Genomic DNA, 18,137 nt, shown 5'->3' on the forward strand with positions numbered 1-18,137 from the left:
GCTTTTCCTACTCTTCTGCATGTAGGAGATCTTTTAAATAAGCTGAATAATGGTAGTGCTCGTGCCTTAATTTTGTCATATTTTTGCTGAGTGTCGCTGGCTTAAGATAGTAAGCTTCATGATAATTTAAGACACTTCTCCTTGATTGAAGGTCCTTAATACATTAAGAAATCTGTATTTCTGCCAAGAAGGTCATAAGAAGGGTGTGAAAGAAATTCTCCCAGTCACTGATCCGATAATGCAAACATCTCAGCAGTAAATTCGATGATATATTGAGGAGTCATGCTCACCACCATGGTGATTAAAAAGTGATAAAAGGGTGGTTACCATTTTGAAACAAAGGTGAATTTGGTAATTCTAATCCGCATTAATGACTGTCAAAGTGGGAAGGTGGGCAATTATTTTGGGCAAAAGGAGACAAGAAGAGGATGACCAGAGCACTCCTACAGCTTTCTCCTGAGAGAGAGGCCACATTTGAGTCAGGTGAATCAACCCCAGGTAACAGAGTACAGTATAGGACAGAGGTTTTCAATGGTGCCAGTCCATGGAAGATGTACTACTTGTCCGTGAGGGGGCCACATCCTGCTCGCTGCAGACCGGTGTGGGGGCTGGCTGTGTTCCACCACCTTATTCTCGGTTGGCATCATATTGGGGGGGGGGGGGGGAGACAGCACAGAGGGAGCCAGCTGGGAGCCACACTGCTCCAATTTCAGTATTTTGTTCTTTTGTTGGCATTTGTTGCTCAGTTTCTGGTTGGAGGATTTTCATTTTTTGATATTGTGTTTGGAGACTAACACACGGAATACTGTATTATGTGGATGGTGCCTTTTGTTTCTGCCTCATTGGTCCACGAGGTGATTTTGCTATTTTCACCTGTCCCCAGCTGTGGAGAGGTTGAAAACCACTGGTATAGGATTCCAAACTGGTGGGGGTTTTGTGCCAATGTGAGACCCAGCTTGTCTCACGGCTTGCAGAGCTATATTAACAGCTTGGCAACCCATGCAGATTTCACACGTGCAACTCTCGCCCCCGGAAACTGCCAGCTCTAGTCTTCCTTCTATTTTAATTGCAACGTTCCCGTGGCCGGGCTTCACCGGCAAGCCCCGGGACGGTGCAGGGACGAGGTCTGGCGGGCTCGTCCGGAGTCTGGCGCGCCCCGACGGACCTCCCTGTGGCCCCAACCGGGCGCGGGCCCCTCCTGCACCCCTGGGGGCACTCGCGGGTGGAATACACGGACGGGGCGAGGCAGCCCGCGGGCCTCACGTGACCCGGACCTGCAGCCGGGCGGGGGGGAGAGAGGGAAGGAAAGAGCAGCACCGCCCACCGCCTGGAGAACCAGTGGGCGGGGGGCACTTGGGAGGCGGGCTGATTTGAAAGGCGGGCGCCTGTTACCGCCGTGGCACCCGCGCGGGCGCGCGGGCGGGCGCAGCAAGGGCCGCTGCGTAGCTACAGCGCCAGCTAGCGCCGCCTACCTGAGGTGGAGACAGCAAGAGCGCGGGCGGGCGGGTTTGCGTCCCACCTCGCCCGTTTTCTCCCTCCCCCTCAGCTTCTCCTCCTCCGGTCACAAGGGCCGACGAAGCAACGGCTGTGGCCATGGAGGAGCCGGCGGGGAGTTAGGAGCCGCAGGCGCTGCCCGGGGGCTGCTCGCGGCGACGGCTTGTTTACTTCTTCCCTCCTCGTCGTCTCTCCCCCGCCCCCCACATGGCCTTCATGATGATGAAGAAGAAGAAGTTCAAATTCCGCGTGGAGCTGGAGCTGGACGAGCTCTCCTCGGTGCCCTTCGTGAACGGGATCCTCTTCTGCAAGGTGCGGCTGCTGGACGGCGGCAGCTTCATCGGAGAGTCCTCCAGGTAGGGACAGCCTCGGGCGACCGCCTCGCTCCTTGCGGCTCCCTGCGCTGGGCAAGAAGGAGCCCGAGCATCTGGGGCACCTGATCTGGGCCACCGGACACCTGTTCGCGCGTGAGGTGCGAGCAGTCTTGCAGCGACTTTGCAAGGCGTTCACACGACCCCGTTCCTGTAGACCTGAAGGTGGGGAAACAAACCCGGGTGTCCCTCGAAGCCGCTGGAGCCAAAGCTCCCCAGACCCGGGTTCGTTGCCGAACTGGAGTCTTTTGAGGAAAGTATGGTGGGTGAAGTAAGGATGAAGGCAGTATCTCTGCCCAGGTGCAGAGCGCATCACCCGCGCTATCAAATCACTGAAATAATCTCCTTTCCTTCAACCGATGCGATTCAATATTATGGCTTCTGGAGCAGAAGAAGCTTTTCCAGGCAGTCTTGGGCAACTCTTGCATCTCATTTTAATCTCCAGTCTCGCCCCCGCCCCTCCCCAAAATACGCAGGCAGCTATATTCCTGTAATGTTATTGGAAACAACTCCACACACCCCAACGGCTTCCCATAGGATTTAGCAGTTGAGTTGCTGTGTCAGAAAATATAGGACTAGGGACCTTCCCCACAAAAGCTGAAGAATCGCTTTCCTGTTTGTTCTCAGAATATTCCTCTAGTAGATATATTAGAAAACACCTCTGGGAAATAAAGATTTTCTGGGCTGGGAGGGACCAAAAAGTCTCAGCTCTTATTTGTATAGTCATGATTGCCTTCTTCAGAAATGTGTATTTTCCCCCTTCAGGCATATACACAGTCCATTTCTAATGTCCCATCAAAACACTGTAGTCTTCTGTCTTAAATCTATCCAAGCACCAGAAGAATTGTGAGTTATGTGAAATGAACTTAATAATTTCATCCGTCAGTTGCAATTAATATACAAGCCAGCCTTTCCTCCCAAATCTACACTTTGGAGGTCCTCAAAGTACTCATTATTCTTTTAATCCTTCTTAATGCTGAACTTAAAAAAGATTCTTTAAACCCGTACTGAGCCCAAACTTCGCTTTTATAATCTCATGAGCACAATCCTTACTTTTGCAAAAAATACTATAAAGTCACCTGCTCTCTCACATCTAACTGTTCTGAAGTATGCAGCTATAAGTGTAAACAACTGTGACAAAAATTACTTTCTTGCTCTTTAATGTATATGTGTTATGCAAATTGGGGTAATATACCATAGCAATGTGCTGAATCTGAATTTTTTGTGGAGGTAACAAACACTTTTTCTAAAGTGTACACTTACAGCTTTCAGATTTTTTATGAACAAATATGTTTGAATTTCACAAATACCAGTCATCTGTTCCTAAGCAATTGTCATTTCAGGTATTTTAAGCGATATGTTTTAGCATTTCCATTGTGGTCTTGTGCACAGCATAACTGAAACTAGACCAAGAGACTTGATTTCAGATTCCTGTTTAGAAATGGCTTGTGACACATTATTCTCCCAGCTGTAAAGTTATCTTATTTATCCTTTTCCACATTTCTTATGATCATGTACGCTACAATTACAGTGTTCATGCAGAACGATATAAGCTAGATTCCTGAAGAATTCCAGCTTGTTGTGAAAGAGCCGCACACTTATGCTTGCAGCATGTTTATTCCTGCATTGCTTCTTTCTGCTAGTATAACCTCTAAACAAACCAGAATCAGTTTGTTTAGTATGTTCTCAAGTGAGGATCCTGGCTTCTTGCTCTGGTCTCATGTCAGCATTGAAAATCAGATTTGTCTTGGAACAATGCACCAATTTAGAAAAAAAAATTAAATGATTCCTGATTTGTTTAGTGGTTCATTCTGCTAGCAAGGAGGAGCAAAGTGGAAGTAACTTTGGTCATCTGAATTCTTCATAATACTGGCCTTTTGTGACATGAGAATGCAACTATTATATAGGCTGGTATGGGAGGCATTTAACATTTGGAATTAAACAATAATAGACAAAACACCTGCATAAAAACCATGAAGCTGTAATTCTCTGCAATGTCTCAAAGTGTGTATGTATGTAAAATTTGAACTATGCTTGCAGTGCCCCATGAGGAAAGTACTGGGAAAGGAGTATCCAAGTCTCAATAAACAGTGTGTCTCAGTGAATATTTAGTCATCTGAAGTAAAAACTATCAGTCATAGTACAAACTGATCCTTAAGAGTTCTTAAGATATGTTTCTCCCTCCCGTTTTCTTATTTGCCAGAAAGGTGTTAAATTAAATCTTGCAAGACATTAAATTGCAGTATTGTTGTTATCAGTGTATTGCATTTATATATATTTTCTCCCTTGTGGGGAACCCAGGGTGACATAACTCCATTTTATCCTCAGAATAACAATTCTGTGAGGTAGGCTGGGATAAGAATCTGTGACTGGCCCAAAGACACTCAGTGAGCTTCATGGCCAAGTAGGCAGTAGAACGCAGATACTCAGGTTTATTGCTTAAAAAAACTTGTTTATGAAAATCATGGACTGCATAGCACATGACATTTTTAAGATGAAGACATGTTCACAGTTCCAAGCATGCACTTGTTGATAACTCTGGGTTTGCTGCCACGTTGCATGTGGAATAGCCCTTTTGTCAAATGCAGATGAGAAAGGAGTCTGAAATGCATGTCTTGTTAAGAGTATGCTAAAGAAATTACTCTGCTCTTGTTTTTTTTTTTATTTGACATAAAAGGTGTTTATTTTTCCCCATTTTCTTGCTTTTTTGCATGCAAATTAACAAGTGATGGAACCAGTCAGCTCCTAGTTTCTGTAGTGCTGGCATAATACTGTGTTTTACGACTTGGCTCTGTACCAGTGGTTGATAAGTATTTGTTCTCTGAAATAGTAAATCTTAGAACAAATCCACAACACTTGTATTGTTATTGTAGAATAACTTACCTAGCATCTAAACTTTCCCAGCTAGTTTCAAACTTAGAATCTCAAATGTGCCATGTAGCCATGAATTAAAACACACAAATTCAGTTTTTAACCACTTGTACAGTACTCCTTGAAGCCATCCAAACTAAATTCAGTATGACTAACACACCTAAGCATGGATAGGGTTGTAGCCTTAACTACGCTGTGAGTACAGAGGACAGTTTAAAGGGTAGTCTGTAAGGACTATTCTTGAGAGGAACAGAAGAAAAATGACACATCTTCCTTAGGTGGTGGGGGAGGAGAATTGTGATAGGCTAACTCTTTATATTTATGCATTTTCCCTGTTCTTGAAGAACAAATGGTATATAGTACAAGTAGTATATAGGAATATCTAAGTTAATAGTTCCTACTTGCCACATATTTTAAGTCAGAAAATATACTCCAAGTATTTACATGACACTCAGTGTACTTTTAAATATACACTTCCGTTTAGAACTGCAATCATTTTCTGGTTGCAAAAGTATGAACATTCATGCTGTTTCCCAAGTTGGAGGCCCATCTTAAGAGTAAATAGCTTTGATTCATTTAGAGCAGCAGAGTAAATCCAGCTGTGATGAACTTGGCTGCATTCCCTCTTGCCCTATGCAACAGAACAGTCGGCTCAATTCCTTTTGTGTGTATAAAGGTGTCTGTAGTATATTGAGTACTAATGCACAGAAACCAACTAACAGTTTCAGTGCTAGCACTTTGTAAATATTTACTTTTCTTGCAAGGAACACAAAGCAACTTACATAATCCACCTCCATTTTTATCCTCACAATAACCCTGTGTGGTGGGTTGGATAGAGACTCAGTAACTGGCCCAAGCTCATCCAGTGAATGTGAAAGCCAAGTGAATTCTAGAATCCAGATGATCTGAGTTCTGGTCCAGGACTATAACTGCTACACCACAGTGTGAATACTAGAAGAGAAGTTTGTAAAGTCCACATTTCAAAGCATATATTGTTTGTTGGTTTTTAAAAAATATACATAAACAATGGAAAGAAGTTATCTGGGTTTAAAACTTTCACTCATCAACTGTAAATAATGCTGCCAACACAGATGCACTGGCTGCCATCAAATCGACACTTAGGCATTAACATGGTCCTCAAGTCCTCCTTAGCCCTCTAAATTGAACTGGACTTGTTTTATCGAAAAGCATTTGCTGGAGCAGTATTGCATGATTCAGTGGAGCACAACAGCATGTATTTTAAAGAGCCCGAAGAGATGTTCAAAATGCAGCAGATTTACTCCAGGTGATTTGTTTAGATCTTGATGTTGTCCAAAAAATATGATTCTGATGGTACAAGACGTAAGGAATGTACATGTTTTCACTTTGCTCCTGTATCCACACTCATCTCAGTTTCCTGACCTTCAAGTACTTAAGGTTCCAGGGAACTGGCCAAGACACATAGTTGTGTTTCACTGGTACCCTTGGCATTTGGCACTCCAGATTTTGCTCAGGTAGAGTTCATGAGTCCACTTTTGCCTCTTTGGTCTACGTTTACACAATCTGTCTGATTGCTTGGATAAAGGAAGCAGTGTTGATTTTTGTGTCCTGGTGGAAACAGAAAAGCCACTCGGTGTTTCTACAAGTATACTGGAGGAATCTTCTGTTTTTTGTGATGCAGTCTTGCTCTGCCTTGCCCAGGTGGGCAGTTCCACCCTGATCCCAGCAAGAGGGGAGGTGGTGAATGCATAGGATTCTTAGTCCTCTTTAACATGGTGGAAGAAAGACTTTGTGCTGGGGTAATGATGTTGTTTGATTCCTAGGACACTGTAGCAGTTCTTGCCATGCTGCTGCTCTTCACCAGCCACAGTTCTAACACCAGTGTGGTCTCATCCCGCTTGTGGAAATACACAGCTTTGTCTTGTGCAGTGTTGCCATTGCCACCTGTACTTGTTGGGCCAGCTTTCTCATTTCCATTTAAAAATTAGCTGTAGCCAAGTAGATAATACTAGTAATCTATCTACTTCTTTGCTTGCGCAGAAGTCCATCTAAAGAGACATTGAGACGCTTGTCAGTAGCATAAATAACTGTAACTTCTAATCTTTCACTGAATGCATTTTTTATCGTTCAAATAAATTCTTTAGGGGAGTCTGTTCCTTTTGCTTTTGGAAAATAGATGGTTATTCTGTTGTGAGAGTGCCCGGTGTTCAATTTCTATGAAAAAGAAGATGCAAATATGTTTAGGTTTAAGGAAATTGGAAAAAATGGGAGTGAGCTGACATTTTTAAAGGCATACTTGAATGTAAAGAGAAAGAGGCCAGGTTTGCATGTCATGAGAAGCCATAGTGAATTTTTACTATTGTTATTCTGTTGTGTCATGGTGTTTTAGTGTGATTATGTTTAGTTTCCTGAAACCAAATAAGAGATAAAATAGTTTGTTCTGATATTTCCACACTTCACCATGGCTTCTCATGATGTTCAGACCCAGGAGTTGCATTTTACTGTTGGTTGTAAAAACAAAACATAAAGTCAGTGGAAAAAAATAGAAGTGGCAGCAATTGGCATCCAGTTTCCACTACCTGCAGCCCCCCAGTAATGTACACATACATATTATTACTTCCTTTATTCCTGTTGACTGAATGATGTGCCAATCACCTTGTTTATTTTCTGAAATGGAGATAGTGCATGAAGACACTGAGGGAAAAATCCCAGTGAAAGTATCTATTTCAATTTTAAAAAAATATATTAGTGGGCTGGAAAGGCTATGAGGTGTTACAAAGATGCAGGTACACTTTGGAGAGGAAAGAAGGAGAACTTACTCAAAGCCTCAGCGGACCAATCAGGAAGAGTCAGCTGAGGTTCACAGGGAACAATGCAGTTCAGAAAGGGATTTTACTCATGGAGGCTGTTGGGATGCATGGTGAGAACAGGAGGATGGAGTGGGTAGTGGAGAATCTGTGTTGCCATGAGAAACATGCGACCATTTGACTGGTAGGTTGAGGCAAATATCTGCATACTGCAGAAACAACTCCACACTGTTGGGTGTGACTAAGAAACTGCCCAGAAAGGAAATAGTCTGTTGTGAGGAAACTGCATAGAAAAAGGGACAGATTGTGGGATGTAGAATACTATCTTAGACAGAAGAAGAATGATATCTGAAGTGCAAAGGGTCTGCAGGGGACCATATAGAGAAATAAATTAGATACAGTCTGTTTTATTGTATATCTGTTTTGGACATGTAAACTGCTGAGAGCTATGGGAGCAGTATAGAAATGGGGGGGGGTGGTGATGATGATGGAGTGCGACTATCAAAACATTTTAAAGTAAGCATTAGTGTAAGGTGAAAACATGTAATTTGTAACTATGGAATGGGTCTTGAAGGGCATGCACACAGACAAATGCCCATTTTATTCCAGATGTTTGGAGGATCAACAAGGGCCTTGAACTCTAAAATTGCAATGTAATTCAGGTTGGTTGAAGATAAATTACGTACCTGTAAAATACAGGAGGTATCTCATTTCAAAAATCCCTTCTAACAAGATAGAGGTTGAAGTTTATCTCTCTATAGTGCTCTCTAAATTAATCAAATACCAAAATAGTAACTATGTGCTCTCATAATCATATTTCTGCATAGAAATGCAAACACTTCCCTTAACCTGAATCAATCTCTCTTTGCTCTTATGCCTGAGAAATGGGAATAACAACATGAAAACTCTTCACATATATTGTTATATTTAAAAAAACCACCAGTGAGGTGGTATTATTATCAATGTATTGCAGAACAGGGGCTGAGGGGGGGGGGTTATCTAAAGCTACCTTGTTGTCTGCAACACATTGTTGGTAGCTAGTCAAGACAGGCTATGTTGTCTGAATTAAGATTGCTTCCCACAGTGTGGCTTATTTGGGGCAACAAACCACCCTGATGATCCATGACTTTTTCTAGGAGTTGTTCAACTCACAATGGGTTCTTCATCGTGGGTTGCAGAGTGGCTAATGTGTCACTCATCAAGAGTAACAATCCCCTGTAGTGTTATCTGCACAGCTGCTGGTAAGAGCCTCTGTGTCAGTGCCCAGATAGCATTTTGAAATGACCATTGGTGGCTTGCTATCCTTTGCTTTTTACATTTACTTCTCCATGATGAAATCTTTATGTGTTCCCCAGTCCAAAAACAAAAATGCAGATTTTCCAAACAGTTAAAAAAAAAACCCTTAGCAGAATAGGATGGAGCACCAGTAAGGCTAACATCTGCTTCTCCCCCATGTTGGAGTCATTAATTCTGACCTATTCAGTTGTCTCTTCGGGTTTTCTGTTAAGAATTGTCAGGGAAACACAGAAAAGTGCTCTGCAAAGAAGCCATTAAAAGGAGAAATTAGTATTTCCCTTTTCTGGAGTTGCATAGATCCAGGAAATTGTTAAAAGGCAGAAGCCACTGCCAACTTTTAGTTTAGCACTTGAAATGAAAAAGATCTTGCCTCTACCCCTTTTTGGTGAATCTACTTTTTTTCTCCTTTACCATTGATTTTCAATTGACAGCTCTGTGACTGCAAATAAATGTAGCCCATATGTAGTCATCCTTGTCAATTTTGATTTATGTTTAGTGAATTCACTTTGCTCCCTTTGACAGCTGAAACCTACAACGACATTAATCAGTCAAGACTACATACGTATATCAGACCTCTGTAAACACACACTTGTGCACCACTAAATGACTGAGATTTTTAAAAATTGCACACACAGCTGTACAGTTTTCTGGGGCTAGGGGAAAAAAGCACCCCTCCTTGCACAGTTTGAGACTTTGAAGAACAAAAAAAATTGTGTTGAACAAAAAGGGGCAATGATCGGAGCGGGAAGGAGAATGTAAGAGGAATCCTGCCACAGAGGACACTGAGATTCTGGCTCGAAGACTGTGGGAGAGGCAAACCATGGTAAGCCCAAACATCTGTTGGGCGTAAACCTCAAACCTACCATGGTTCAATCACAGGGTAGCTTAGCATGGCAAAGTTACCTTGTAAATTCCTAACAGATGCAAGATCACAGTTGTGGATTTCCTGATAAAATGAGTGTCCATTGTGCTTGAGTCTCATCATATGGTGGCATTTTGTAAAATTTATATTTATAGGCTTTTAACTGGTTGCATCTACTTGGGCTGCTTATTTATTACTTTCAGATGGAAATTAAGGCTGAATGCCAAACTCAGCACTTATACTTTCCATATTACACATTACAGACTTTTAAACATGACAAAGACGACAACTTGGCTTTGAAATGTGATTTTAGTTACATGTGACTGAAGTCATTGATAATCAAACTCATTGATAATCAAAAGTGGGTTTATTAATGTATCACTTATCGGTACATTAAACCGGGATTCCAGCATGGACTGCTGAATTTAGAAGCATATCTAATTCTATTAAAACATGAATCCATAGAAATTGGGGGTATATCTCCTACTATCAGAAGTGATTGTCCTCCTTTTGGTATTAAATTAGCATATCAAGGAGGAGTGTATCATTGTTGGCAGGTGTCCAACAATGCTGACTTTATGCCTGCACTGCCACTGGAGGATACTTCGTGCATCCAGTGAAGTTGGCTGTAGTTCTCAAAATTGATGGATGCAGTGCTGCTTTTTTGGCTTTTCTGGTTCTCTTCTGGATCCTGATAGCAAACAGGATTGGTGCTGAAGTGGAAGTGAGTGGCTCATGAGAAGGATTTTGGAATTGTTGTAGATTGCAAGCTGAATGTGACTCAACAATGTGGTTTGGATACAAAAATGGCAAATGCTAGTTTAGGCTGCATTAATAGAAGTATCACTTCCCAATCACACGAAGTACTAGTTCCCCTCCACTGAGCACGGGTTAGGCCTCATCTGGAGTGCTGTGCCCATTTCTGGGTGCCACAGTTTAAGAAAGATGGGGACAAGCCAGAAAGGGTTCGGAGGAAGTCGACAAGGATGATCCAGTGGAAACAAAGCTCTATGAGGAGGGATTGAAAGAACTGAATCTGTTTAGTCTTGAGAAGAAAAGACTGCGTGGAGATACAATAGCACTCCACATTTACTTGAAAGGCTGTCACAAAGAGAAAGGACAGGACTTCTTCTCAATCATCCCAGAGTGCAGGGCATGGACTAACAGACTCAAGGTACAAGAAACCAGATTCTGGCAAGATATCAGGAAAATTTTCTTGACAGTTAGAGCAGTACAGCAATGGAACCAATGACCTAGGGAGGTTGTGGGCTCTCCCACACTTAGAGGTATTCAGGAAGCAACAGGACTGCCATCTGAGAGGGATGCTCTAATGTGGTGTCCTGCACTGACCAGGGGGTTGGACCTGATGGCTCTCTGTTCCCTTCCAACTCTAATATGTTATGAATCTGTATAGGTAGTATATCTGGGTGTTAGGGGTTGACTCAAGGCTCTGGTTAGAATTAGGGTCCCTGACCTGGCATTATTTTCATTTGGACATGTGGTGTGAGCAGTTAACAGAAACACCCTGAGTAGTGCCTTTGTCCATGTTATTGGAATATACAGGGATTCACACCAGGATTTTAAGAGTTGGGATTAACGTTCATTTTAGGAAAGCCAAGCTCCCTGTGCATATTCATGAGTCTGGAAACAAATTGCTCATACTAAGTGAAAAATTAACAGCAACCCCCGAGTGCTATCTTTCTGCAGTTATCTGAATGTGTAAGGATTACTATATAATGAAGGGTTTTGTCTGGAGTTAAGCTTTAGTTTAGTATTAGGAAAACCTGAGTCCCACTGCACATCCAATGGCTAGGAACCGGCTTTGATTCAGCAGAAAGACTGAACAGGGAACAAGAGCACCCTCAGTGATGCCTTTGTGCCTGTTGTCTGCATATATAAGGATTACCCCTGGAAGTTAGGGTTGGGTTCCATTCAGGGTTAGAGTTAAGAAAATCTTATTTGTGCACATTGGCCGATTCTGCACAAATCACACTAGAACCACATGGTTTTTGGGTGCTTATTTTGCTAATGTCTTAAAAATGGCATCTGTCCTGTACATGGAAGTCCCCAAGCTGGCTCAACTTATATCACAGCAATCATGGGACTAGTAAACTGGAATCCAGGGGGTCGAATTGTACAGATTGTGAAAGTCTGGGCATGTCTACTGCAAAGGCCCTTTCTCAAGTTCCCACCAAGACATTCCTTTGATGTTGACTGGATAGGAAGAAGGACCTCTGCAGCAGATTTCAACACTTGGGCAAGTTCATACAGGAAAATGTAGTCTTTCAGGCACCTTAAATCTAAGCCATGGAGGGCTTTATAGGTCATAACCAGCACTTTGATTTGAACCCGTGCATACAGACAGAACACAGAAATAAACTATAAGATGAACAATCTTATCCCACAGTACTAAACTAGCACAGATAATGAAGCTGACTCATACAATTACAAGGTCTCAATTAACTATTGAAAGGCAGAGAGGCCACTGCCTTTTGAAAACAAAGCAGGAACCTTCAGCCATTTCTACTTGTGCATGAAAAACTCTATGAGTACTGAATTCAGTATGCATAAAATAGACTTTTCTTCATGACATGAATAGGTTACAAAAGGCAGGCTCTGGATCAGACCTGTTTTCCTGGGACAATGTATACTTATCCTAGGCAACTAGGCAAGTTATGATTTAGAAGCTTAGCTGCTTTAGGATGCCTTTCTTCTCTGAATATATTGTATATTCATGGAAATAAATGTTATCTTTAAAATAAAATAATGAAACATATCCTGTGCCATATGTCAAAACTTAAGTGGATGTGTTTGTATGGAATATGTTCAATACATTATTATTAATGATAATGTATTACTCTCCTTAATGCTAGAAGCTTAAATTCTGGAGTCCAGCCAATTTCCTTGTGAGGTGAACATACTCATTCAGTAAGTTCACTCAGAGCTGTACAACTTTTCATTCTCTAAGCCAAACATCATTTACCAGCTACGTACAGTTGCCCACCATGCTGTTGGTAAGCTGGCTGATTTTTACAGCCTACAAAACAGACGTTCAAAAGCAGGGCTGGCCAATTGCCTGGGATGACACAACAGTGTGTGGCTTGAAAGGCTCCTCTCATTCCATAAGGGAAAATCCTGGCTTTTATCCCAACTCTGGAACACCCTGAGACCTGCATACACCTGAAAAGCAGTAAGACCAAACTTCTAAGCGCCTCCAAAGCTCAACACAATAGTCAGCTGTTTCCTTGGTCATGCTAGGCTTTGGGCACATTCAAAGTTCTGTATGAGGTTGTAGACAAGGCTGCATCTTTGCATCTCTGTATGTACTGTGAGAAAAAGGACACTGGAGACACAGTTACTGCTGTGTCTTTTTTATTAATTTTTTTAAAAGTTCATTGTTGGAAAGGAGGAGGAAGCTTTCCACTGGAGGTTTAGGCAGCTTTGGAAACTCCCTTCAATTCAGCATGTGAAGCAACAGGGTTGAAGAGAAATACTGAAAGCTTTTTTAGCATGATCATAAATCTGCTACATCGTTTCTTAGGCAGGAATCTCTTTATTTCTTGTTTAGTCAAAGTTTAAAATTGTTTGCATAGTACACAGTAAATTTACTCTCTAGGAGTCATAGGAAGTTGACTCATGATGGAAAGTTTTCATCAACATGCTCTGGTTCATTTTCCAGAGAAGCTGTTATATCAGTTCACTTCCATGGAAACCAATCAATACGAGTGCCAAGCAGGGAGGGGGAGGGTTTAAAAAGCAGCACTTGTAAAACAAGAATGTATAATTTGCTTTTGTCTGAATAACATCTTAAAACAGAGAAAGAGCATCTTTCTAGATTTGTGCCTACGCCTTACAAGAATGTATATTGGCTGGGAACTCTACTAGAATACACAGTATTTTTTAGTCTTTTCATGGAACACACATTTTTTCAATTAAATATTGTCCTCAGTGTTTTAGGATTTATATAGATCTTCTTTTCAATTGATTGTGGAGGAAATCTGATGTCCTATTTTATAATTCTCAGCTAATGTAAGGGGATAACATGCCAAACATGATTGTGAGAATGGGCCTTTTCAGACCATAGAAGAAATGAGACCAGTCCTTCATCTCTTTTTTGTGCAGTACCAATATTTACTCTGAAATAAAGCGATCTAATCCATGCTGTTCAAGTTCTGTCACTGGAATTTGTGATGTGATTGTTGTCTGAAGTATCAACCAGGTAAAATGTAGAAGTGTAAATGCTAATAAAATGGAAAGATGCTTACTTCCCATGGCAGTCATAATGTGTGGTGATGCCTATATTGATCATGGCAATACTGCTTGAAGATATCTGTTCTGAGAAATACATTTTTTTCAAACAGGAGACTAGTTTTATCATTATTCCTACCCTAACAAAATAGAGTAAATATTCAAGTAGGGTAGTTTTGTTTTGTTTTTGAATTACTAAATGAAATTCTACCTGGACATTTCCACTACACCACCGTTTCCTGTTTTCAGACTGCCAAGTAAAGTTCAAAGAGTGCTTCCAGAATACATGCCTTACTGGCATACAAGTCAAAGATGTGCTCAGGAGCTTTTCAAGGAGCAACAGAATTCAGCAAAGCATTTTCTGTGCACACAGAGCTCTGCTTTTTTCTTGACCTGAATACTGGCTGTCACATTTATTAGTGGCAGACTCTGAAATCGTGGCTTGTTATAACCTAGATTTCAGCAGCCTCATTATATCAGTTTGTTAGTTACTAGCTGCCACTAAAAAAATTCTGGCACCTTTTTATTCTCTCTTGTTCTTTTAACTGACATGCCTTTTTTGAGAACCTCTCTCTGCAATTCTTTATTTCTTAGTCTGTGGATAAGAAACTCAAGTCAGAATCATTTATACAGAGTTCAAAAAATGGAAAACAATAAAAATTATATGATTTTTATTCTGTTTGTCTCTAAAGCAAATCTGTAATTAAGTGATTTAATAAAATTGAATTTACTTCCTGATGGAACTTTTCAAGTACAGGATAGCAAGAGAAGTTGCAGTGTGATTAATCGTATTTGACATAAGAAAAATATAGTTATGCAGCATTCAATATTTAAACCAGTCCTTCAGCCACAAAATGTTAGCATGCCAGTACAGCAGTTACAGATTCCAAGTTTATTAATTTTGCCTATATAGTTAGTTTAAACAAAAGAAACCCAAAGTCTAAGAGAAACCTTAGCTGCAATAAATGAGTATGCCCCCCCCACAAAAAACCCCACCCTGGGTGTTCTTTATCAGTACCAAATAATCAAAAGGGCTATTGGCATTTTAATTAACGGAGTGAAAGGGAGCGAAGCCCTATGTGGCTTCATTTTCTTTTAATGTGCTTTAATTGTTTTTTGTCTTTCTGAATGCTTCTGATTTATCTTCTGCATGCTTAAAGTTCTGCTTTTTTAATTCACAGGGAAGTGGTACAGGCAAACTCTGTTCATTGGAAGAAGAGGTTCTTATTTATGTGTAAAATGAGCGCAAGTGCCACAACTGGGATTTTAGATCCCTGTATCTGCAGGGTGTCTGTACGGAAGGTAAAAATGGAAGTCTTGTTCTTTTCATTTTTGCATCATGGTTTATATACTGTTGCAGTACACCTCTAAAGAAATGATAATGTATACCATCCATTCACTGATTAGCTTTATATTTCTTCTCATCTTGCCAAGCTTATAAATAACAGAATGTTTCATAAATAGTGTTGAATAATTATTAATATTGAAAATCTCTTGTTTATTGCCTTAAAATGTATTTAACAGATTGATAGGTTTGAATAAAATTAATAGCCTAAATGCTTACCTTGCCTTATCTCAAAGGCTCTGTACAGGTGGCAATATTCTTTTAACAGCAACATAAATACTAGATCACATGAGTGATAATCTTTCATAAAATGCTTGGGATTTGGTGGATTTCTAGGAGGAGGAGCAGGAATTGAAATATAATTACAGATATCAATACAATTTTATCAGCAAAAGTTGCTCTCCAAAAGAAGTCAAGGACACGGCAGATGTATCGATTAAATATACAGTTTTAAATATTTGTAAATGCGTGAAAACAGAGAAACTGCTTTTATCACTGATGAATAGAACTACATTGCATTTTAGGGCTTTCTTGATTCTTCCTTGTACCTCCTTAAAAGCAGCTCTTGTGGTTCATGGAACTTCCAGAAAGTACATAAATGGGATGGGAATGCAGCATGAGGGACAAACAATAGCAATTAGTATCCCTTCTTACGTGCAGCAGTACCTTTTGCTTGCACAAGAAGCCCTTTGGACTGAATAGTATGAAGCTGACAGAATTATTACAGTGAAAATTTGTTGTTTTCATATGTAATTTGAATGAAATTAATTTAGCATCTAACATCTATGAATGGAACCTTCTCTAACCAGAATTGATCTGATCCGTCCCCTCCCCTCTCCCACTGTTTGTGTGTGTGTGTGTAATGCAGACTTTCTCAGATTAGGGGTATCCAAACACTTAAGAGGTTTGATGCAAACTGTCGTATGTTGCTATGAACCACCTAAAAGCAATCTAGGTTTTGTAAAGTGGGGGCTTTGCCCCTGCTGGAGTCACTGAAGAACAGTGGGGTAACAAGTCCTTCCCACCTGAAGCTCCAGTTGCTGGTGTGTTTCAGGAGGTGAGGAGGAGATAGTGGTGCTTTTTTTCCTTTCCTCTACTATGTCTCAGCCAGGCCAAAGATGAGAAGTAACTACTTCTTTTAACTTTTCCTTATAACATCAGTAGTATAGGAGAGGTTTAAAGTGTGTGTTTTTTTGTCTTGGAGAATTTACTAATGCTTCCATAAAATGCTTTAGTACTGCTTACTGTTTGTCAGGAATAGGCAGCATGTAGCTGCCTATGTTTCAGCCTACAAATCCATCAGCCCTACACAGTCTAGCTAGTGGTGAAGGATGATGGGAGTTTTCAACCATGAGTTGCCTACCCTTAATATTGCATCTCTCTCTCACACACACCCGTATGCTATTTGTTTACTTATAAACTTAAGATTTTGGAGACAACTATATTACTTCCAAATGTGTTTTTCATTAAAAATTAGAAATTATAAACTATTTTTATTGTTGCAGGAATTAAAGGGAGGGAAGGCCTATGCAAAGGTAAAAATTTAATCATATCAATAAAATATTTTTCCTTCCTATCTATACAAGACTTCAGTGTAGAAATCTATTCAGATTTACTCTTGTTAATCATTAAAAGAATACTGGATATGATAAATATTTTAGAGGGACTTGTTGCCTAGCTCTAAGACTTAGATGTATGAATTCTGATAGTTCTCTTTGCTATGTGTTCACCTGTGTCCTGCTTTTTTGTCTTTAAAAAGTTTTATCTGATTTTTTTTTGAGTAACCAGTTTGCTTTAAATAAAAATACTGAACTGCTAACATCCCTGGGTCACTAACTTTAATCTTTTCAACAGCTGGGCTTTGCAGACCTCAACCTGGCAGAGTTTGCTGGATCAGGAAATACCACTCGTCGTTGTTTACTGGAAGGTTATGATACAAAAAACACAAGGCAGGACAATTCAATTCTCAAAGTATGTTTTTGCATGTTTTCCCTTCTTTTCTAATGTGTTTTTAATGGAGTATTTCTATTAAAAGTAGAATGGGAAAATACTCTATTTTCATCTATTTACCATGGGCATACCTTTTTTTTAAACTCACTAGGATCACTGGTGAGAGTAACCAGTAACCAGCCTGCTATAATATGGTACTCAAGTAGACATTTGTTGCAGTCCACTGCGATATAAATCCAAATCATACAAAGAAAATGATTGCACGAGTTTTATGTAAATGTAGCCATGCAAATCAGATAAACATAATTAGAGAAGTAATTAAGTTTCAAGATAGTTCTTTAGTTTGCTTGTTACTAGACAGAATTTTCTAGTTTTGCATCAGTGGCTTGTGATAAAATAGAGATGATCGTAAAAATCTTTTCCCTTTCTTCATTGTTGAACTATGCCAAATACATCTGCCATAAGAATTGTTACAGAGGTGTAATATTTGCTTGTTCCAATCCATTTCCATCTGAAAAGGCTTCCCACACAATGTCAGTATCAATTTTGATAAATGGCTTTAAGACTGCAAAGCATTATCCTGTTAATTATTCATCCTCAGAGCAACCCTATGAGGTAGGCCATTGATACATGCTATCAGACATGAGTTTTCACTTGTTCTTATTTTTAGATCTCTATTCTGACCAACTTTTTATTCATTCTTCTTAATTTACAGATCTTGATCAGCATGCAGCTAATGTCTGGAGACCCATGCTTTAAAACGTGAGAGAGAGAGAGAGAGCTTGTGATTGACTTGGAATTCTCAATTAAGTAGTATAAATCATATTCTAAAAATGATTTTTATTAGGCTGTAAGACCTATTGGATACAGGCTATAAACCTTGATGCCTGTTTTAGTTGCCTTTCTATAACTCA

The 18,137-nt window shown here is 40.3% G+C and overlaps 1 protein-coding gene across 1 annotated transcript in view; it reads left to right on the forward strand.

Moving 5' to 3' along the window:
* Positions 1-1,552: 1,552 nt before the first annotated feature.
* Positions 1,553-18,137, forward strand: part of FAM102B (family with sequence similarity 102 member B) — a 31,078-nt gene continuing 14,493 nt past the window's right edge. The window contains exons 1-5 of the mRNA XM_044432432.1: positions 1,553-1,850; positions 15,110-15,230; positions 16,779-16,808; positions 17,128-17,244; positions 17,939-17,985. Of these exons, the coding sequence (XP_044288367.1) occupies positions 1,702-1,850; positions 15,110-15,230; positions 16,779-16,808; positions 17,128-17,244; positions 17,939-17,985 (464 nt within the window). The 5' untranslated portion in view covers positions 1,553-1,701. The remainder of the gene's footprint in view (positions 1,851-15,109; positions 15,231-16,778; positions 16,809-17,127; positions 17,245-17,938; positions 17,986-18,137) is intronic.

Source organism: Varanus komodoensis, unplaced genomic scaffold, assembly GCF_004798865.1.
Source record: "Varanus komodoensis strain SLA01 unplaced genomic scaffold, ASM479886v1 scaffold24, whole genome shotgun sequence".
Classification (NCBI taxonomy): domain Eukaryota; kingdom Metazoa; phylum Chordata; class Lepidosauria; order Squamata; family Varanidae; genus Varanus; species Varanus komodoensis.